Raw genomic sequence first — 23956 nt, forward strand, 5'->3', positions numbered from 1 at the left:
GTTTAGTTCGAATATGCAATAAAAAGTGCGGCATTCTACTTAAAAAATGTAAATTTAGTCCGCCAATTGAATTTGAGGCACCCTGTATTAATTGGTATTATCTTAAACTAAACTAGACGTTATTATCTACAACTTTTGTATTTACTGTTTTTACCTAAATTTCAAATTAACTGTAAAAACGGGGTGGCCAAAGTTCAATCAATAACCCTGTACAAGAAATCATATCATTTCAAATGATAAAACAATTACTAATCTAAAAAAAATCAAAAGTTAGAACGTTTTGCAACTCTCCAGAATTTTCTTTGTAATCGCACTGGATTTCCCACGTCATGGAACCCATGAGTAATCTAAAATTCAGGTGCAAACTAGGTAAAATTGCTGAACGGTTAAATTAGTTTGTGAATGAAATTAACAATGGAAATACACATAACATAAATGGACTAATAGTACCAATCAGTGAATTTTTCCAGCAAGATGACACATTTTGCACGATTATTGTTTGGTGACTAAACCCGTAGTTATTGTCTTTAAATATAACAAAAATATTTTCGTTTTCTTTCGATCTTCTAAGTAGGATACAGAACACAAGAAACAAACTAAACAATATAATTTAAACAAGGTGGATTATTTTCGGAATTAAATATGCTTTTAAAAAATGTCTACTTGAAGAAGAACAGTTTTTACTGTTCTTTCGAAAGTTTACCATTAACTTAATAGTAGATTACATCGATGAGTTTCAGTGTGTTTATAGACTTGGCAATCAAGGCCACAAAGTGAATAAATCCGTAAACTAGTAGGCGTAACAAAAACTATTATAATTGATAACAATGAAAAATGCACACTGCTTATCAATAACGATGGCTCCATTCAAGAATAATATGTAAAACATGAGAAAACCTGCAATTTGTTAAGTGGATTCCGCTGTTGTACGAACTGTATCAATTACCACAATTATTGGAATAAACCCATGCTGTTAAATTGTCTAGGCTGATTAGTTTTAATATATTATAAGAAAGAGAAGCTATTTATCGGTCACATATTTATGGATCAACATTGCAATGTTGTAAACTCTTAAAGCCCACATATAATCTATAATTTAAAATTGTAAAACCAAATTAAAGCAAATAAATTGTGCCTACAACAAATTGAAAACAAACTAACTGAATGTAGGTTTCAGTTCTCTAGATTCAATGTGTTATTTCTATAGACGAGGATTTCTATAGCATTAGCAGGTGTTACAAATAGCATACAATGAGGTAAATTTCAAATAATCAACCATTATAAAATCTATACAATGGGCGCACACTGGCAGAGCCATTAAGGCGTATATGATCTATGCTAAACTTTTGAAACCCCCAGATTTTTTAATTCGAATCACATTATTTAGTACGGTAGGTTATTGTCAGGTGAGAAGTGATTTCAAAGTAGTGCGTGTGAGGCCAACAGAAAAGAATAAAGCTAATGTGGCATCATTAAGCAGGGCGTTATTTTTCATGTTTAATTGAATGAAAAAAACTGTTTAAAAGTAATGTATTCGCTTTTATTTCTATTCATATAACATAGACCTGAAGCAATTCAGGAAAGTAATTTTCTGTAAATATTTGAAGACAAGCTGATTTACATCATTAATCCTTTGGCGAATTATTTTATGTGAAATTTCTTCAACTAAATGAAAGGCAAAAAAGTGATTGCAAAGGAACAACCGGCTTTGTAAATTGTTAACGGTTTAGATTTCATAAATATAATAAATCAACTACGATTTAAAAAGATCGTCAAATTAGCATGCAACATGCAGCATTAGCAACATGTTGAATCAATATTTAGTAATTTGTAACACTTTAAAAAGCCTCTGAATTTTCGAATTTAGAGGCCAATTCTTTAAGCAAATTGAATTGAAGCCAAAATGTGAGCATTTGATTTGCTCTTGTCTGCTGAGAAGTTATGCCTGATCATTCTGTTTTCTTAATTATTTTTCTAAAATTCATGTCTCGTTTTTCGAAATATTTTCATTTTTGAGAGAGCGTGAAAAAGTGGTTTAAGCAATCGAAGTATCGTGGGCTTAACGCTAAAACTGAGAGAAAGTCTAAAATATAAATTTTTGGTAGATGCACTTTTAAACCGAGCCGAAATATATGTGAGAATCCTTTTGGAAACTCTGTCATTAAAAACATATTTAATGCACCTATTTGTGTGGCCTTGGAGGACTTATATATTTTAATTTTTTTATTATTTTATTACTATATACATTTAAATTATTTGGCAACCAAACACAAATAAGGAATTTTGGACTTGGTTACTTTTAGCTTTTTTTAAGCCGACGATATATGTATACTTTGAAAAATCGATTTTTTTTGTGGTGAAGCGACAAACCCTTTATACGCACAGATACAACGTTTCAGATAAATAAATCCATTACATGTACACATTAGCGATGACCTTTTTACTTGTTTCATTGACGCAAAATAGCATTAGAAATTCAGAATGTTTCCTCATGTAATCTACTGCAGAAAGTTTACATCAGGTACTGTTAGCAACTAAGGCGTTCAAATGCAAATTGCTTCCATTCAAACTTAAATGGAAACTCTTGAACTGAATGGACATTTTATAAACTTTCCAGGGAAAGCATTAATAATTTGTCATCTCCAAACAAGTTTGCGAGTTTCACTTAAGATTTAAAACAAAAAAGTCCTGAATTTTTTTATGTGAAATAGCTTTCTTATTATTGTGGTCAATTTTACCAGTTGTGAAACTTTCAAGGTTTTTTATTTCACATTATTGATGTTTTGAACCATTTTATTGTCTAAATTTATAATTCGTCTAAATATCGCTTTTGGGAGTAGGTTCTAAATAATTCTTGAAGAGCGTTGGCGAAATACAGCAACCTTGTTTAAGACCTTTATTCACTTGAAACCCTTTTGTTAGCCTTTGTTTGATTTTGACTTTTGCTTTACTATTGTTGTGCAACTCTTTTATTGCTTTAATTAACTGAACGCTTATGTTTGTATTCTGCAAAGCCTTCCAAAGTAAAGTAGGTGGTATGCTATCGTATTCTTTCTATAAGGCTAGGTATACTAAATGCAACTGTTGTCCATATGCCATTTTCTTTTTCATAACTTGGATTATACAGAACAGATGATCTACCGTCGATCTACCTGCCCTGAATCCGGCCTGTTCTTCTGCTCTTCTGCCTCCATGTTTTTTTATTAATTTTCCATTTTATTTTTATAATTGTCGCACATGTATTTCCTTTCTTTTTGTGAATTATGGATATATATGATGTTTTCCTCTCGTTTGGGTCGTTGGTTCAGTTTCGATATTTCCGGAAAATATTTCATAGTCTCACAAAAAGTTCATCAGTGCCGTATTTAATTTCAGCCGGGATATTTCCGGGTCCGGAAGATTTTCCGCTTTTTAAGGCTGTGCATACGTTTTTAACTTCAGTAAGTGTTAACGGGATTGGAGATCCTATCGTTCTAAAGGCATCATTAATTTCTTCCTCTTGGAATTCCACTCTTTCTTCCGTTAACATTTTTTTAAAGTGTGCATCCCATTCTTTGTCTGATATTGGCGAAATTATATATCTAGTCCATTTTTTCCAAAACATTCTTTCCAAAAAGCTATAATTTTAATAGTATCAGTTTCACCTTCTTATTACTTAATACCTACTCAAGAATGTCAGAAGGTATTCCTACTTAAAAAGACCAAAATAAGTTTCTCATAATATGAACTACTAAGTGAAAATGTGTTATTTCCAGTAAATTAAGCCGCCATCATACAAACGGATATTTATGTTTTCTGAACATTACAGCTTGCAGTTTAAACTGTTTGTTTTCCTGCTGGTTAATGCAATTTTCAATGCTAAATTTAATAGTAATATTACAGCAGCACAAAACAACAATGTAGCGAATTGGAATAATTGCGTTTGGGTTTTCTCGCTTAGAATTTTAAATCTAGTACGTATGTAGATGCGAAGTGTAAATGTATGTCGATTTCCAAACAATGTGATCAAAATTCTCAGCCAGATTGTAAAGCAATAGCACGATGGAATGGAAGTCGAAGTAGAACATTCAATTTTAACTACAATTACAATAGGCAAAGGTGAAACATGGAATGTCCTATGTGTTATATTGGTGGTAGCTGTTTCATAACATTGATTAATTACTTTACTGACCGGCAAAAAATGTAAAGTCACAGTTTTAATGTACGAAAAGCGAATATTCTAATTACTTCGAATTAATGTCGTAACCATGAATCAAAAAAGTCGTGAAAAAACACGATTAATTATCTGAGAAAATTATAATTCACCTTTATTAAACCGGTAGGTAGAGTTCAATAAAGAAAAGTATCTAGTCATTAAAATGTATGGCGCGTCGTTTCAGACGATCATGTCCATGTATTTCGTAGAGAAATTTAAAGAGATTCTCCGCGCCTTGTCATACAATATGGGCAAGCAAGAAAAGCAGTTTTACAGAAAAGGTACAATACGAAATCTGATCTGTTTTTCAAACCTACATTTTTACTTATAAACATTAAACAATCTAGTCTAAGTGGAAAATGTTAAACATTTCAGGGTGCAAAATTGTGTTTTTAAAACGATTTTAATTCTAAAATGCGGATTATTATGACTTATTTTACAGACTGCGTGTAATTGATATCATATTATTTTCTTTCCTGGGCTCCAGTTACAGTGTGAAACATTTTTTTTTGTATATCGTTTATTTTGTTACGTTTCGGTGAGACAACAGCGCCATCATCAGATTTTAAAATGCATTCAAACTCATAATTGGTAAACATTATATTCATTTAGGTTATGATGCAAAGACAGCAAAGACCAAGCAAAATTTGTTTTACACTGTGACTGGAGCCCAGGAAAGAAAATAATATAATAACAAGTACGGATTATTCAAATTTTCATTTGCATTCAGGATTTTTCAATATACAAGAGCCACTGTTGTTTGCAAATCTTGATTAATCTGAACAAGTTGATCGAAACAAAATCGTATTTTAAAAATGAAGCAAAAAACATATACCTGCTTATCTAAAAAACTAGTTAAAATACTTGATTTAAATCCTGTATCCTGTAAAAGAATTATTTTTATTATTTCTTAATAAATCATACAAATTTAAAGTTATTGCTATAAAATTAACAAGAATTAAAAATATGATTGACAATATAGACAAAAACTAGAGCTCCATCTGACACGTAAATTAAAGTATATTATGGAAACAAATGGAAAGTTTAAAAAAATGCGATTAATACAATCGTTTTCAAGCCCAAGTTCAATAACACTTCTACTCTTAGTGATCAACGGATTCAATATGGATAATTTATTTGCCAAAATAACATAGCAATATTAAGGGAATTTCTAGTAAATAATAACTTCGCTCACCTTTATAGATAATTATCACGTTAAACGTTCATCCCAATTTCAAAAGTGGTTCTTTGAATACCCCACTCACTGTAGACAGATTTAGAGAAGTAGTTTTGTTAAATAATTCTATTTGCTGGTTGGCCGATTATTTTTGTCTGTATAATTGTTTCTTTAGAGTGAGATCACATAAATGTGAACTAAAATTTCATGCATTTTTTAACGAGAATCTGAATAATTGTTCGAAAAAAAATAAAAGTTATGATGTGTAAAGTTCCAAATCGAATAGGATTCATATTTAACTCCAGCTTACCATGTATGGTTTAATTTGGATTCTCGGACTTCAATGATTATTACTAGAATTCGGCTTCGAGTTGTAACAACTTGAGAGTCACAATGTCTACTTTGATGTATTTAGAAGCTTTCTCCAACGTTTTGCCCATCATTACAGGACACGTTTTTTTAGTATATGAATAGATAATTGTTTGATAATCAAATATATGTTTAGCATATACAGATGTTCTCATCGGAATTATTGATCTTTCAAAATATATTGCTTCATAAGCTAGCGAGTAATTCACATGTATTAATTTTTGGACTTTAATCACTATTGATGGCAAATATAATAATCCCATCTTGAGTGCTCTAATGGCATTTGCTTCTCATTTTTAAAGCGTAGTGATTTAAAAATAAAAATGTATTTAATTTGTACTATATAGGCGATTAAAGAATCACTTCGCTGCATTTTTTTTGAATCAATATATTATTATACTCACAAACAGATGCATCTTATTGAGAGTTCTTATTAAAAGCATCAGAAAAACCCTGAAGACAAAGCTGTTTTGTGTGAAAAAAAAACACCGAAAACGCTGTTTTTAAATTAGATATGTTTGACAATTAACCAATAAAGCAATATATTAATTTTGCGAAAATTCGTTAAACAATTTTTTTATAAATTCTAATCACAAGTAAAGAAACTGAGTGCTTAAAATAACTGAAACAACTGCCTCGCCTCCATCTGAAGTTCCAGCTTGCAACTGCAATTAAAAGTCAGCAGTTTATGAAAGATATAAATACTAGTACATCTTGCAAATATTTATATCTCTTGAACAACTTCTAAGTGTATATTTACACGCATTCGTACTGTTGAGCACATGCCGGTGTTGTCCTAAATAATCACGACCTAAGTCAACAAATTTACATCAGAGTTATCTCTCCTAGCCCGTTTTATTCGGGCTATAAATTGTAAAAGAACGGTTTAACCTGAATTTTCTTAATTGGTGTTTTCCTTTGAAAATTAAATAATCAACGTTTACAATCACTTACAGATTGAAAAAGTTATACTGAGTCTACCAAAGGTTCATCGGTCCCAAGGATGGGAATTGGCTGCAGTTACACAAAGTAAAAATATACAAAAACAAGTTATAAACTGAAGTTAATCCAAACAATCTCAGATTGCGGACAATGTTTCGAGGAATAAACCGATTTTAACGGTTTAGAAACTCCAGATGTTTTCTGTCGGTTTAAGTGGCTTTCGACTGTTTGTGTGATTTCACAATGCACATTGTTGCTTCATTTAATTCCACCAAAATACTGAAATCACTAATTACTTTGACACATTTGCATTCCAAGAGTGTGAAGAAACCGTTCGGTTTATTGAGTTATTGAAACCTACTAAACAAAAAATCACAAAAAAACAACTTTTTATAAAGCCTTTTGACTAAAATGTCTCACAAATATTTACAAATGGTTAAATTAAGAAAATATAATCAATCAATTCTGAAATATTAAACTTTATCAGTTTTGAAATTTAAATTTGAGTTGGTTTGAAAAAATGTTAATAATAATACGGGATAACAGTGTTATCTAGTTCAATTTTTTCAGGTTTTCAATTTATAGATCTTTACGTGCATCTATATAATTTTTTAGCCTTAGCCTATTTTAACTTATTTCTGTTATATCTGATTTCAATTTAATATTTTGTGACGATTTTTGACTGTTTTAATCCTTTTTTGGGCTTTTGTTTGGTGCTCTTGAGGGTGGTACTTGTGTTGATTTATTGAAGACGACGTGAATATTGAAAGCGCTTGACCAAAATTCCGGAAATGTGAAACGAATAATGTTTGCTTAGAGTCAGTAATAAATTCATATAAGTACGGCGTATCTAGACTCTCGAGACCCCGCCTAACTGTATGTGAAAAATTTGAACAAAAAGAATACTTGCAAGTACATACTTGAAATTGTACATGCACTTAAGTATTTTGAAAGGCTCAATCTAAATATATAAATTTTACTGTTTAAAATCCCACTATAAATGCGTTTTCAGGCAAAGCAAACATGGAAAAAGAAACATTTTCTAACCGTGTATAATTATCCTTAAAACCAGACCAAATTAACGGATTTCCTCCGATAGCAAACATGCGTCCTGAAAAGTGAAACTGCAAAATACGTATTAAAAACAACTTTCGACATGCTTTTACCCAGATGTGGAACATAAATCAGCACAAAAACAATACATTGGATTATTCAGAGATACAGAGTTTATAGCTTCTGGGTAAAACGAATAATGAACTACCTAGCATTGATTGCTGTCCATAAATAGCGGAAATAACCACTGTTTCATTCACTGCATTGAATTATTTATCAGAAAAAACACGTTTAAGATTGTACTTAACAATACTTAAGGACAACGAATACGAAGCTGAAATCCAATGACTTGAAAGAGAAAATGAACACAAATAAAAACGCCAATATTCAAGAGAAAAGTATATAAAATTAACTTGGTCCAGTAGAAAAACAAATTTTTGAAGGCCAACTCCTGTTTGAAGTAACGGAATCATTTATAAGTGACTGTTAATAAACAGGTTTGATTTGAAAATATGAAATTAAACGATAAAATTCTAAATTTGTATAATCAATAATACAATTTAATGAAAACTCGTTGCGTTTGCATCTTTTTGTCTTATAGAGCTATTTTCTTTTGATGTGACGCAAATAAATGCATTGTTTTATCGATTTTTCTTAACACAGACACTTATTAATTTTAAAATTTTGCATGCTAAAGGTCCAAGGCAGCAAACTTAATATTTTTTGATAAGCGAAAAGAATAAAATACTTTTCCTAAACATCAAGACCAGCACCACGTATTATAGTATGTTTTTGATGTAACAAAGTTTTCAGAACTGATATGTTTATGTTCACTATTACAGAAACGGGAAGTATAAAGCTCAATTTAAATTCCGAAAATAGGACATGTTTATACAAAAGGAAATAAAGTGAAATTTGAAGCGTAGCAAAAACGGTTCTTTACATCTATTTCCAATGTGATGTCAGCAATTTTTGTCTGAATTCTAGAAACATATGCCAATTGCCAATATTCTTTTATGGGTACTCTCTATTCATTTAAAGCTACGAAACTCATCACTAAAAGTACGAATTGTATTACAATTTTCACCTTGACTTGTGATCAATTATAGTACATAACATTATAATTTAATAGTTATTTTTAAACGATTATTGATATCATTATGATAAATTTTAAAACACAAATTGCGAGTCTAGCTGCTTTTTTGGTACAAACTTCTTTATAACTTGTTTACGCATAAAAGCGTATTTTTTAGAAAAAGTTCCTGCTGCCGAAAAGCAAATATCACCACTTTACCACCTAAAATAAATTTTATTATTTTCACTTATTATCTTTTAGTTTTCTCCAATTTTTAAATATTATTATTCTAAATAATTTAAGTATTGTGCTTAATAAATCACAGAGGTTAGTGTTAGATACATATTACTGCAGTTAAATTAAAATTAAGTTTCATGATATACCCCAATTTTATTTGTGATTACGTATGGAACTTTGAATTGCCTTTTGTCATATAAAATATGAGCGAAAATCGATAGTTTTCCGTTCTTTGTGCTGATAAATCGGCAATTTCACCGTTATCTTTAATCGCATAATTTTGGCATTTGGCAGGAGAAAGGAAGAATGCCGCATTAATATATGGAATTCTAAATATTGTGTGTATAGTTGATGTTACAGTAATTACATATATTACGATCATAACAAACGTTCAAATTAATATATTTTTGAAATAAAAATTTTTTAAAAAATCTGTAGCCTGTATTTTTGCCTACTTTGCTGCTCGCTTACTTCTAAAAAACTAAACTAAAATCTAAAAAAATTTATGTACCGACAGCTAACTGAATACATTTGCTAAAAATTAATAAGCGTGCTGCAATACTTGAATATTTCCAATCTGCGAAATGTTTTTAAATATGAAGGCTACATTCCATATAGTTGAATTTCCTGTTTATACATACTTTTCCCCAAATACTACACATAGTTATCTGACTTCAATATAATATAAAACAGCACGTTCGGTATTTACAAGTTATCATGATTCTCCATCGCTTTAGTTGCATTTGACCAGACAGACTCACGACATTGTTTATGAAATTCTTATAAAACTATTTGCATTTTTTAGGGTTTGACTTTGAAGTTGTCCAAATTATGTTAGTGGAACGCATGGGAAATAAAGATAATACATTGTTCTTGAAATCGAAACAAAAACAATCTATTGATCTGTAAAGAACATACAAATGTTATTGTTTTATGTGATTTTATCTGTTGCAACATTTGTATTTAAATATAAATGGGCTTTTAMAAATAAAAAAAATATAAAAATAAAGAATTTTTCTATTWGTAAAAAAATGCTGCCGAAAGTGCGATTAGATAGGTGCAAAGGACAACGAACGCTACATACAAAATAGGTACCTGTTCGTCGGTTAAAAGTAGCTAAAATCGCTCATTTGATTCATTATATTATAGGTGTTATTTGGAAAAATATTAGTGATTTAACTGTGACCTACCTTTACATACCACTTTGCGGATTTTTTGTTCTTTTTTGGTCCAGTACAGGCGCAAAATCGAAATTTAATTCGTTCAGCACTTTTACTTCTCGCATGGCTGTTGTGAGTTCGTTGTTTTCCCGTACATTTCAAAGTCAAAAATTTGGTTTTTTCCGCCACTTCGTGATAGATATCGTTTTGAAAACCGATTGGACAATTGGAATTCGACGTCGGCAACAGCATTTCTCTATCTGCACACCACAAGGTACGTCTAAGCGATTCGTTCAAGTTTACTTTTATAGGGAATTTATCAGTTGGTTTTATATAGTTTTTCTATAGTTGGAATATATTATTAAAAAAAATTTGTTTGCAGAATTTGAAGAAAATGGTTAAAACTTTTGACAAAGGATTGTGACCTTTTTATTTAAAACGACTTCATGTTGCCAATTTTAGAACGTTGTAAGATTTTTCCCTAAATAAGGCATTTTTTTTCAAGTTTTAAAAATTTTTCTATGCCATTACTTAAAACCTGTTGTAAGATGAAATAGTCCAGTATATTCTTATGTGTTTTGCCTAATTTTGAGTTTAGCCAACATAGATACGCTAATTAGTTGTAAACTTCCTCTCACTATTTATAAAATGACTAAAGTCGTTAGATTGCTAATGTTTTAAAACTGGAATAATAAAAAATGTTTGTATAATGTACAAATGTAAAATGTATAAATTATGTTCGAAAGGTCGATGCATGGAAGTTATAGTTCAAGTAAATTTGAATATATTTGTCCAATAAATAAGGAATATTAAGGAACAAAATATGAACTTTTTCATGTACAGTGTTATAATTGTGATTAATTTTTTATTTATTTATTTAATTAGTAATGCCTAACAATACATGTTTTGTGATAAAAAAATTATTTTCACTTATACCAGTGCACGTCTGTGTAATTTTGAACGAAAAATATTAACCGATTTTTCTTAAAATGCAAAATACGTTTCTGGCTTTCCTTTAATTTAAAAGAGAAAATATAGATTGTATCTACTTGATCACCAAGAATTTTTATAGTTATCCGAAAGTTTCGTTATGTTTAGTATACAAATTAAATTACTCTTTATATACTGAGATCGTCTTTTAAAAGTAATTGTCTTAATTGTTGAACAGAATTTTGTAAAGTTTAAAGGGATTTGCGTTTGTTTTTGTTTTCAGTTAAACCTATTTTGATTTTTCATTATTGCAAAATTTCTCAGGAATTCTTCTACAATGCTGTATTATCCCTACCAACAAATAATGTATGCTTTTGATAAGTTTTTTAACATAAGTAAGTATGACAACTTGCAAGCTTGCAAGCTTTTTTATATACAGAGATATACAGGGTGTTCCATAAATATATCAAATAACTTTTAAGGGCACCAAGGGACAGCCAACAAACAAATTTGCTTCATAAACATATTTCCAAAAACGCTGTGTTCAAGATACAGGGTGTTGAAAGTAAAATATTTAGTTTCTTTCCCGCTGTGTGGAAATTTCCCACAACCGCTTTTTTTCGGCAGTGGGAGCCTGCTTTTTGAAAAAGTTGCGTTTTTGGCCATATAAAGCTAACAATATTTTCTTGATGTCCTTTATCACCTCTAAAACTTTGTCGATATATTTACAAAACATCTTGTATATTTATAAACAATATTTATTCCTTAAGAAACAGGCCATGGACCTAAATCGATCTTTCTATCCGATTTTCCAATATAGTGCGATTGTTTATTTGCATTGCATTATCAGAAAGCGGTGGTAAATACAGGGTGATTCAAAATTGGTGTCATTCCTCTGGAGGTGTTGTTTGGGGGTGTTTGAGGAGTACAGAAAAAATAGTTAAAAAATTATTGATATTAAAAACTGAGAAACTTGCAAAAAACTGTATCAGCAGGGCTACAATGTTTTTCAAGGTAATCTGCCTAATTAACATTACGCAAATAAAGGAGGGTTAACTCCGGTAACCATGGAAAAATACAGAGCGACAATAAAATATATATAAGGATAAACGGTAAAATCAACAAATTGTTCTTTATTCTTATCATAACCTCGAATTGTTGTGTATGCAAATAAACATTCATTTCTGTCTTTAACTCCAAACAAGTTAGCTCTTCTCGAGCAGCTTCGGGTATTCGGTTAATTAATGCCTCTAGGTCTGGAAAAAAATTGTATTTTTTCTCGTACTTTCCAAGTGAGCCCCTATTACCCCTTAAAAGGAATGACGCCAATTTTGAATATGTATGTATACTTGATTATTTCTAATTGCCACCAAAAATTCAGTTATGACATAATTTTAAAATTATAGTACTTCTGCTTTCTAAACCATTTTTCAAAAAATGCTTGATGGGGAATTCAAAAACGATTCGTTGAGGGAATATTGAAAAGTGAAATTTACAACGAAAACCTGGATTTTCAAATTCAATCGGGATTAAATCTAATTTAATAAAATTCTGAAGACATCCGCGCCTAGAATTTTTTCTGGTTTGTTCTTTTATAGTTATTCCACTGATTTCGTGTCGCGTGCACTGATAAGAACATTTTCAGAAAAAAGCGTGAGATATTTAAGCAAAACATAAACAAACAATAGGGCTGTTTCATTAAAAAGCAGCATTTCTGGTATTGAAAAAGGTGCAGTTTTCCGTCTTTGTAGATGTTGAATAGTAAGTAAACTTTTTTTCTTCACATCTTACAAGAACCAGTGGCCACTCCCTTTGAGAAGAAAGCAGGAAAACCGAACCACTTTCAAGCAAAGCAAAATCTATGCTTTTATGTTTGCAAAAAACCAAGACACTACCAATAAGTCAGAAAAAATAACTTTAATTGCACAGAAAGTAATTGATTGGCTCTAGATGTACCTTGGATGCAGATAGTGTTAAAAAATAGTAATGTTCAATTCAAATAAATGATTATTAAACAATGCACGACACAAACACCAAACAATCTGACCACTTGAACTGGCAGGTTTGAAGGCACAGGCTGCACTCGGGGGGTGAATCATTGCAAACGCTCCCCTTGGGTCATCCCTTAGCGATCGATCGAATTGCAAACAGAACAGGGCTGAGCCCAAAGCGGATCTAACTTTATTTGTCTTTGCGTGCAACTACGCTGCACGTTTACTACTAATTACGAATTGGCTGTACGCGAACGAGAGTACCAGCGTTTAATTTTCAAATGCGGGACCGGCAAAACGATACAGTGGTACTGAACACAAAACGCTACAAATTGGGAATCGTGCTACCGCTGCCGCTGATGCGCTGACCGCTTCCTCTTTGGACTGTAAACAGCGTACATTGTATGTACATAACATCGAAATCATGGTCACGGCCGCCAACTATAATGGACTTATTTAGAAACCATTAACGATAAAGTATCAGAAATGTGATACTCAGAGTGTATCTAGAAGATAAAGGTTAACATAAAAGAAGGGTATACATGCGACCTTTTCGACCCCATAGGCTTTATATTGCTAGTAAAGTTTTTACAACCTTCTAGAAGATGTAGGAAAATGTCATTCTAACTGCAAATTTGTTCCGCAATACACTTAACAGAAGAGAAAGGGTCAATTAAGGAAGTTGTATTTTGTACAGCCTGCAACGCAGTTTTGTGTTAATATTTCACTTGGGCTGACCTCTCAGATACCGTCACTTCGAGAACTTATAATTAATAAATCTACGGTTTAACATTGCTTGGCCGGTGCAGAATCTGAATTTGTAGACAAAATTCCTTGGGTATCCACCAAATAGTTTCTCACAAAATGTTTGTTTTTGCAAACGCTTTTGACCATTTTCAACTAAATCATGCTTGTTTCCGCCACTCGTGTTAACAATATGCTCACTTTATAGACACTCCGTTTACTAACAACTTTCCTTGTTTTTTGTGTTAATGCGGTTCTCTACCATTTTTTACTAATTGAAATTAACTCTATCCATCAGAAAGCCCAGCACGACATGAGGTTCCGCGCTTTTCCGCAGCGACTCCACGGAAACGCAGTTTCGACATCAGTAAAGTCCTATATAACTTTGTATCTTTCTTTCTCGATAAATCCAAGTGCTCAATAGGAAAAACATTCTTCTTATACGTACTCATTACATCTTTCATCCAAATCAATAAATGCCTATATCACTTTTCGCTCAACACAACGCATTTAAATTAAAGCTACTATCATGTTATATTAATTCGACACGTTTTGTGCATAATAACAATACTGGTGCTATTCCATCATTGTGGGGTTATTATTAAAGAGTTTAGTTGCTTCTACAACAACACTGTCCTCGCCAGATGCTCTGTTGTTCTTCATTTCTGACAACGGCTTTAAGACCTTATTTTCTCTTATCGTTGGCATCTCTTCCGATCCTTGGTTCATTATGTATATTTTTAGATGCTTCTGCTTGACTCAGATTTCTGTAGAACTTGGTGTAAAAGTCCTCGACAATCTTTAACATTTGTTCTCTGCTACTTGTTTGTCCTCTTTCATTCTCCAATTTATTAGTTATTTCCGTTTTTCCCGACTTAATTTATTACGTAGCACCATCATGTTTTTATTATCTTTTATAAATCCAGTCACCCATTTATTTTTGTAGTTTCTAATGTCAGTCGTTGCGGTTTTTCTTACATCTTTATTCAGTCATCTTAGCTCATCCTTTTTTTGCTGGTGCCTAGTTATTTTCTTCTCTGTTTCATTAAATTTTTAGTATTTATTGAGAGTTTCTTCCTTTTCTGTTTGTTTCAAGCAGTGTTGCTTTTGAGCGACGTTCATTTGCTTCTATGTTCGATATGTTCTTCGAGATTACCTTTAACTTTCATTTATGGTTTTTCTGGTATTTGTCAACATCGTCTACGTTTGTCCACTTCTTGCTGCTCTACCCAATCACAAGCTTATTTTGTTTTCTCTTCAAATTTAGTAGTATTTTCGCTCTCACCATTCTGTGGTCGCTCAGTCAGTTTCGTTTTTTGTTCTGTCATAGGGACTGATCCATCTCCACTTTCGATGCTCTGCCTTTTTGAAAAGTATTTATAGCCGCGATTCGATGATGCAGAAGAAACTGGAGCAGCAGGTTTCCTCGTTCATTTCCTTCTCCTTCCCATGGCATCCCAGTGAAGTTTCTCGTTCATTTGGTTCGTGCCTAACTTGGCATTAAAGTCTCCAGCCAGCAGTGTTAAATAGACTTGGAACGTTAACATTGCTTGAGTATATCACCGTAACATTTTTTGATATTTTCGTTTGAGTGTTGAGATGTGGGTGCATAGGCTTGGATAATTTTGATGTATCGTTGGTTCAGTTTTAATATTATATAACACACTCTAAAGCTTGTTCTGTTGAGTTGTATTATATCTTGTATCTGTGGCAGTACATATTTCCTGATTTTAGAAGAAGTTGTTTCTGTCCAATTTTGCGAATTTCACTTATTCAAAGTACATTTCAGTGTACCTGTTAAAGTTCTTCCAGCTCTATTCTTTCGTCGGATGAAAGAGTTCTTGTATTATGTGTGGCGATATTCAATACAATTTGAATTAAGGTGTCTTTAAAAAATCTTTAACCAACAGAATATCATTTTATCTTCCATTAGAACCCGAAATGTGTTCATTTTCATCATTTTGGATAGTTCCGTTCAAGCGACGAGATATCAGGACTCAATAGAAAGTCATTGATAATCTCGGTGCCAACACACGAAATTACTAAATCTTCTGCGTAATGGTGTAAATCATGTGAATTAAAAACATAACTTTTGGAAAAATCAGTTCATCAATGTATAATAAATACTCTACTAGTTTAGTTTGGGTCACGTTCTCCTGCATCTTAAATAAAGCGGTATAATTAAAGTCGTCTATCAAAATCGCGTGATTGTATAAAAAGGATGAAGACGCTGCTGTCTTATGATTCGATAAATTGTACTTTCAGTGCTATACGGTCACTATTGATATTAGGATTTTCAGAAATCCTATTTAGAACGTTTTTGTCAACGAATTTCGAAATTGAGGACGAGCTACACGGGTAAGTATCCAGGCTCCCGCAAAATTCCTTGTAATTCGCGCCCCTTATTTTCTTATATGCAACGATATTACAAATTCGTATTTTTCACATCCTTCACATAAGTGTTCAAGAGTCACGTAACTATAAAATTGTGATCATACTCGATCATATTTTATCAAAATTTGTATATCGATTTTTCATGGTAGTTTTTTCACTTCTTTTCAAGCAGAACTCAACCGCGGAGAATAAATTATTCATCATATTCATCAGTGATTAGAAAAATCCTGTTGCTAATGTTTAACACACAGTGTCGATTGAAGTTGATGCCTAAGTATAAAGTAGGTCAAAATAAGAAAATTATATTACAACTCAAGAAACATCTAATGACGATTTCTTTTTCGTGCTTATGCTACAGTAACAGTGATACAACTATTTTAAAATTGATAAAGTCCTTCAAAGGATAATTCGGTTGACACTTCTTAAATTTACCAGTCAGTCTTTTAAATTACTGTTTCAGCATGATATACAATATCATTGCATATCATATCATCAATATCGTGTTAGTCTTTGCCACACAAGTTTACAAATCGAAGCCCTGCATTCCAGTCCACCACCAGTAATTAATTTACCAGCCCAAAGATGTAAAACAGTGTACTGACCAAGCTATCAGCATCATTCATTTTTTTCTCGACATTGTGGTTGAAGGATGGTTCTATACAGTTCTGTCTAAACCCGATAACAGAGCACTAGGATCTGCAGTGGTGTTAAATAGGATAAACATTGAGAAACATAGTTGTTACTTCCTGTATGTTGAGTTAAAGGGCACTCAGAATTGGACAGGGTGATTTAAAACATTTCCTTTACTCGAAAACAATCACAAAAGCAAAACAATTTCGACAGTCATTTCTAAACTACAGCGACACAACAGTAACGTAATTTAATAGAAAATTAAAAGCGAATTGGAAACGTAACAATTGCACAAAAATATGATGACAAAATTTTCTCATGACAGCTTTCACTTCAAACAGATGTAACCTGTAACGTCATTACAGAATTTTAATATAAAGGAAACTCTAACGCACTTGGTTGTCATGAATATTTCAACCGAAATACTTCGATCTCCGACGTCATACTTTAATGAATTTTGATAATTTTACAAAGGTACTTTATTAATTTAACCTATTCGAACATTTGAACCTAAATTTGTGGTAAAAAAATTACTCCATGATGTGTTTGTTGTCATATAGCAATTTTAATAATAACAAATATCCATCTGGTTACAGCCAGCCAGTCCCGGTTCATATTTTTGTTGAGCGCGCCATCTAGTGCTCATCGCTATGAAACAAGATTCATTTATTTATCATCCCAGAAATCATCTGATCAATTCCGAAAGATGTCAAGTTCATTAGTTCATAGTACAATGTATTTTTAATTGAACGAAAAGAAGTGTTTTTGCATTATTCATAGTTATTTGAGTACACACTGGCATTATTTCGGAGTTATTGCTCGATATTTGAGCAAATTTAAAATGATCAACATCGCTCAGCCCCAAACATAACATATAACATAACCCCCCAAGTCCCCATATATCATGACCAGCTTCATAGAAAATTCGCTATAGATAAATTAAATGATCAAAATGGATTTTATGCCAGTGAAAGTTGGCGAGAGGAAAGAATTTATTAAAACAATTGAGTGGGACATGATGGACAAAACCAAATTCTTTCCATTGTCGATGTTAAGTTCGTTTAGTGTTCGCTGTGCTTTGTATCCTTTAACCTTAATAAAAACTAGATTGCAAGTACAGAAGCGTAATGATATGTACACGGGTAAGCTTGTCGTTATATTTCCTATATTTTTCTGTTCTTATTTACACATATTCCATCAGTTTTGATGTGTTTGGCAAACTTTAAAAACCATCTAAGGCAAGGGTCTTCAACGCGCGGCCGCATGTCCTACCGGCTGATTTCTTGCGGTCCCCAGAGGCTAAAGAAAATACTTTGAAATTATATGTTTTTATTTTATTTTATGGATGTATTGTGATTGTAGTAGTGGTTCAAAAAAGGTTGAGGACCCTTGATCTATGAACTTGGAATAGTTAAATACCTACACATTTATAATAATAGTTACGCAGATTTTGTTTTGATGTTTACATAGGTTACTGCATCGGATTTTTTTAAATTCTAGGTATGTTAGATGCTTATGGAAAGATATACAGATACGAAGGCGTTTCGGGATTGTACAAAGGATTTTGGATCTCCTCTGTACAGATAGTCAGTGGTAAACAAATAATATTACTTGAACATGCTTGTATATACACTGGACAAAATTAGTGCACCAGCTATAAATAAAAAAAAATTAACTATTTACAACATTTTTGTCCAAATTAATTAAAACAAACGATTTTAAAAAGTTCACGTTTTTGAGCGTTTTGTAGTTCGAATAACTCCCTTCGAAGCTCTTGGAACAAGTTTCTGATTAATACTGGGGATGTGAATGCCATTTCGTCGCCGAATGGCGTTCATCAGAGCTCCCACTAAAAGAAGAAGCGAGTTTTTAGCAAATAGGCAAATGGACTGAAGAACAAGTCTACATGCCAGTTTCATTAAAATCCATCTGAGCGCTTTCCCAAAGCTTTGTTAATGTAAAAAGTTAATTACTGTCTAAAGTTGTCAGTTGGCAAGAGAACAGAAATATTTTTTTGCGCAAAAGCTATGAATGATACAAGATTTTACAAAGGGACAAACATGTCATAAGAGGATTAGCGCATCAACTCAAAAAAATTCAGTTGATTCCACCCACCAAATAAAAAGTTCTGACAGTTTTTGTACCAAGAATAAAATGAGTCTTACATATTACCGATATCACAGCGAGTTTTATCAAAATCGACAGTACCGTTCTCCCGATATTTGAAAAAACATATATTTTTTTGAAGAACTGAGCATCAGTAGTAAATGAACCAGACATTTTTTTCTCAATAAAAGTTTGGTCAGATCGCAGTCTGGTTGAAATATACCGCAGTATCCTTTTGATCATGTGCTTACGGGACACCCTATATATGTCAATCCCAAAGTGACCTTATTTTGGAATTTCTTTTTATTTGTTAAACAGTAACGCGTTAAAAGTAAAGCAACTTTTGAGTTTTACTGAAAGAATAGTAGATAATAATAGTGTGTGCGTGAGGTCTGTTTTATACTTTTTTAAACATAGTCTATGTTAAATTCGTCATGTTCAATTTCAAAAAACTTGAAGCAAAGAGTTGTATTGCATTTTTATAATACACTTAACGTTTCGCTCGCATCTGGTGCAATCATCATAAAATACACTTCACTCTGATCTCATCCCAATTATTATAGTTTGCCCTTTGAAAGGTGAATACAATTTACGTTTTTTAACAGTGTCAAATATTTTAGGTGTTTTCTATATTTCCACATATGAAGGAGTCAGACATCTATTATCTAAAAAAGATATTGACTCTAGACTAAGAGCGCTGGTAGCAGGAGGATGCGCCTCTTTGGTTGGCCAAACCATAGTAGTACCTTTTGATGTGCTCAGTCAGCACCTTATGATGATTGGCCCAGTTGGCAAAGACACTGTAAGAAGTTGCATTTTTTTTATTAACAATGCTTAGATGCAATATGTATTATTTATCACTGCACCTTGTAGCGTTTGGCTACTGAGCTAAACTTTCTGGCTCAAAGAGTCATTGGATCGTAATCCCTTTAAGTGGATGTACATATTCAATTATTTACAGATAGCGTTTAACCCTCTGCAAATAAACAATAGCCCTGGCCGAAGTAAAGTAGCTATTACAGCCGAATTGACGAGAAGAATATTCAAAATGGATGGCTTTAGAGGATTTTACAGAGGTTATTGGGCAAGTTTGGCCGCATATGTTCCAAACTCTGCCCTTTGGTGGGGATTTTACCATTTCTATCAAGGTAAAACGTTATTGATACTATAAACGAGTTTTCGGCGTTTTGCTTAATAATTTAATAACTCATCCCGTTAACTATAAATGAGTTAACTATTCCTCTTAGTTGTAGTAAATGGCACTACTAACTACTAATTACTGGTAACGTTGTTTTAAATTTATTCATAGCAGATATCAGCTAAATCTTTTCTGAAATTCTATAAGGCAGAATATAAGGGTTCTTTATTTAGAATTGCCACAGACATTTTGATATATTACTTCGATTTTTGATATATTCAATAGTAATAATTGCTCAATAAGTTTTTTATTTATATGTTATATAAAAGCTCAAAATAAAAACACTAGAAGTGTTTGCATTAAAAAAAAAACATACAAACAATACATCGTTGCGGGTCTTAACGGTCTTAACGTGTTTTTGGGCCTACTGCTGTAAATTAAAGCATCACCACAAAACAGCGAAAGATTTGCTCGATTTTCTATAAAACGAACTTAGTTTTAACTGGATTTATTCTATTCCAGAGATTCTTACCCTATGACAAATCCCTATGCGCGAAAATATAACCAGCGTTAAACTTTTCGCTGCTTCGAATTTGCAAGATTATATTTTCTTTGTCTAAAACAAGTATTTTTATTTTATTTTTCCTGTGTAGTTTGGTTGTTGAAATCCCGAAAAGGAAAATGTGTCAGTAGGTGCGTTAGGGAATTTTACACCCCTAGGCCTATTTAAATCCCCTGTTGGGAATAATTTCAGCGTTATTTTGCATTTACATTTGTTATGGACATTTTTATAATCAGTGTAAACTAGATATCAACCGTCTTAAGTTACGTCGACAAACAATTTATATTATGCAAGTTTGGTTCCATCCATTACACCTGTACCATTAGCTCCACACATATGGATAAAATGTGTTTTAAATTATTTTAGATGAGCTCTTCAAAATAATTCCATCCTACGTATCTCATCTGCTAATACAAACTCTGGCAGGCACATTAGGCGGTTTTACAACTACCATTATTACAAATCCTTTAGATATTGTGAGGGCGCGCCTACAAGTTCAACGAATTGAATCCATGCGACTAGTTTTTAGGGATCTGTGGAGGGAGGAACGTTTTCTAATGTTCACCAAAGGGCTAAGTGCCAGGTTGGTGCAGTCAGCTACTTTTAGTTTTAGCATTATTTTAGGCTATGAAACTATCAAAAGAGTATCTGTTAACGAGGAGTATAGAGAGTATATCCGTTGGTGATACTATCATTGTTTATCTTTGTTATTTAGTAAAATTTATCTGTTGATTTATTTCATATTTTATTGAATCTGTGGTTTAGATTTATGTAAGGGGCTCGCAAAATAATTGATTGAAATTCAAATACACACCAAAGTGTTCCATATGCTAGAATAGGTAGAGACTTCTTGTAGTTTTAAAATTAAAGAATATACATTTTTGTTCAGTTGTTTGTTAGTTCGGTTGGTTTTTTGCGCACAAACGATTGCAATGCGATTATTAAAAGCTAGGTCCAAAATACGTCTAAAATACGTTAATTAATATTTTCCGTAAGGAAGTCTAAATATGAATACAAGCAAAAATCGTTTCCGGCTAAAAAGCGGAGGGTCGCGATGTTTATGTTCATTTGATCATGAAGTTAACAAGTGTGTTTTTTAAGTAAAATTGACGATTCAGTGTAAGGCTGAATGATATGGAAGTATCTCAAATGCCACAAAGAAATTCCTTGCAGTTTCGAAAAAAGAATTTAAATTTATTACAGAGCTCATTTCATCTAATTCTGAGGTGCGTTTGAATAGTCATTTCTTATATTCAACCAAACGCAAAGCCGCGAAAAAACGGAAACTTGCACCAGGGAGCTTAATCTATTTTATCTTCAAGCCTACAATTGACTAGAAAAAATAGGATGCCTTTTTAACCAGGAGTATAGTGAATCTTATAAATCCGATGTTGTATCTATCCAAATTTCATGGTGCGGGCAGCAAATTAGAATCAATTATTTTGTAAACATTAATCCAAGCACTTCAACAGACATCTTTTGCCAATTAAAATACACAAACCCTTGTCGCTTTTTTATAGCAAAAGTTTTGCATTTTTTACATGACATAATATATATAGAACTTCGGCCGCAAATTGCGTACCGCTTAAATTTCAAGTTTTTCAGTAACTTCTAATAGAGCGCCAGAAAAAATCATTCTTTATTAGCAGCATATGCTTGTAATTGAGTTCAGTCGAATTCTCAGTTCGATCGTTTGGGTAGGGAATGCTAGGCTATTTATTAAAGTACAGTTTAATTGAACCAAATATTGTAAACTAAATGTATATAACCATTTTTAAAAATTATTGAATGTTGAAAGTATATTTTTATAGTTTTTTTTTGTTTGTTTAGTTTACTATTTATTGATAAAGGTTTATTATTGTGTTACCGTTCAATGTCTTTTTTAACTTTGCGGAACCATTGATATTTACTGATGTATTCGTCGTAGTGACAAAATTAAAATTTGTACGAAAATTATATTATTAATTGATATTCATCACTTTGTCCAGAGCAGTCACATATTCAGTTTTAAACCTGCATTGTCATGAAACTTTAACAACAATATTTAGAACTTATATGTTGTTCGCTAGGGTAAATAAATCTTACTTCATCAAGATTCAAGGGTTTAAAACTCATCATCATCATCATTTTTGAGGCCTGGTTTGTTGTTATTTTAAAAAGGATTAAAGTTTTTAAATGATTATTATTGTAACCTAGATCGTTAATGTTTTACATCATTCATGTGCATCAATAAATAACTGGTTCGGCATAAGTGACGAAGATAGAACATATGTCTACACTGTTTTTATTAGAAGTTTTGACAATAAATTATATCGATAGATGTATAATTGAGTATTGATTATTTTCCTCTAACAATGCTTTGACGATAATACGGGTTATACGTTTGAAAAAGATGTTTGTTCAATCATCACATTTCGAGAACCATGAATGTTGCATTTAAGAAGTTGAACTCAATGAGCCAGATGCCTCGTAAAGTAAGGATGGCAAAAATCGAGCTAAATTGCGTGTCTATACAGGGTGTCCTACCGGGAACCGCCAGCATAAATAAAAACGAGTACGACGTGAGTACGTCCGCCAGGGTAGTAAGCAACAGACGAAGTTAAATACAAGAAGGACATGGCGCAAGCGCACGGCAGAGCATCAAGAGAAGACATTATGTTAAGGTTCTATCTTTGTCAGACCGGTCATAAGCATACAGCTTGCACGACGGCTCGTAGCGCGTCGTGATCCATCGCAGTCCGAGCTTCGATATGCAATATTTCCGATTGCTCCTCCATAGATGCGCAGAACATACCCCCTAGGGGGAATATTTTGTGCATAGATGAAGACAAGTGCTCCTCGGTCACCATATGAAATTTTCGGGCTGAAATGAAAAAATATAAAGGTCAAGTTGGGAGCCCATAAGGACTGGTGTGGTGTGGATTAAATACGCACTATGCGCATGCACCTCGCATTTGCGTTTGCAGTTCGTGGGAATCCGGGGATAAATTTTTATTAGTAACTTCTTCGACTGATTTTTCGAAAAGGGATATATTACATAATAAAAGTTGTAAGGAACAATTTACGTACGAATAGAAAAGTTGAAAAAAAAGTCCATGAGTTCGTATAACTATAATTGCGTTACGACTGCATTAACTTACCTACTAGTTCTAACAACAATTTTTGAAAAAATTTAAAGACTTCTTCGCATGTGTTAAAAATTGAAGCGCTATACCTTTATAGACAAATATTGTCTATTTGGTGCATTTTCCAG

General features: G+C 32.4%; 2 protein-coding genes across 7 annotated transcripts in view; one reads left to right on the forward strand and one right to left on the reverse strand.

The window, feature by feature from the left end:
- The window catches only part of LOC109540298 (ral guanine nucleotide dissociation stimulator-like 1), a 38072-nt gene extending 20834 nt beyond the window's left edge, over positions 1-17238 (reverse strand). For 2 of the 6 annotated variants that reach the window (XM_019908628.2, XM_019908627.2), the window contains exon 1: positions 16870-17238. In XM_019908628.2, coding sequence (XP_019764187.2) covers positions 16870-16890 — 21 coding nt within the window. In that variant the 5' untranslated portion in view covers positions 16891-17238. Of the gene's footprint in view, positions 1-10238; positions 10469-13094; positions 14767-16869 lie in introns of those variants that run through there. The other 4 variants (XM_019908623.2, XM_019908624.2, XM_019908622.2 and 1 more) reach the window with 4 other exon arrangements.
- Positions 17239-17557: 319 nt separating this feature from the next.
- On the forward strand, positions 17558-23030 carry LOC109540299 (solute carrier family 25 member 44). Its single transcript, XM_019908629.2, has 5 exons — positions 17558-18039; positions 18398-18490; positions 19624-19805; positions 19965-20151; positions 21070-23030. Exons 1-5 carry the CDS (start codon positions 17841-17843, stop codon positions 21387-21389), a joined length of 981 nt encoding a protein of 326 aa, XP_019764188.1. The 5' UTR covers positions 17558-17840; the 3' UTR covers positions 21390-23030.
- Positions 23031-23956: the final 926 nt, after the last annotated feature.

The sequence above is a fragment of the Dendroctonus ponderosae genome, unplaced genomic scaffold, assembly GCF_020466585.1.
Source record: "Dendroctonus ponderosae isolate FM_Combo_2020 unplaced genomic scaffold, Dpon_F_20191213v2 Dpon_F_20191213_3, whole genome shotgun sequence".
Lineage (NCBI taxonomy): Eukaryota > Metazoa > Arthropoda > Insecta > Coleoptera > Curculionidae > Dendroctonus > Dendroctonus ponderosae.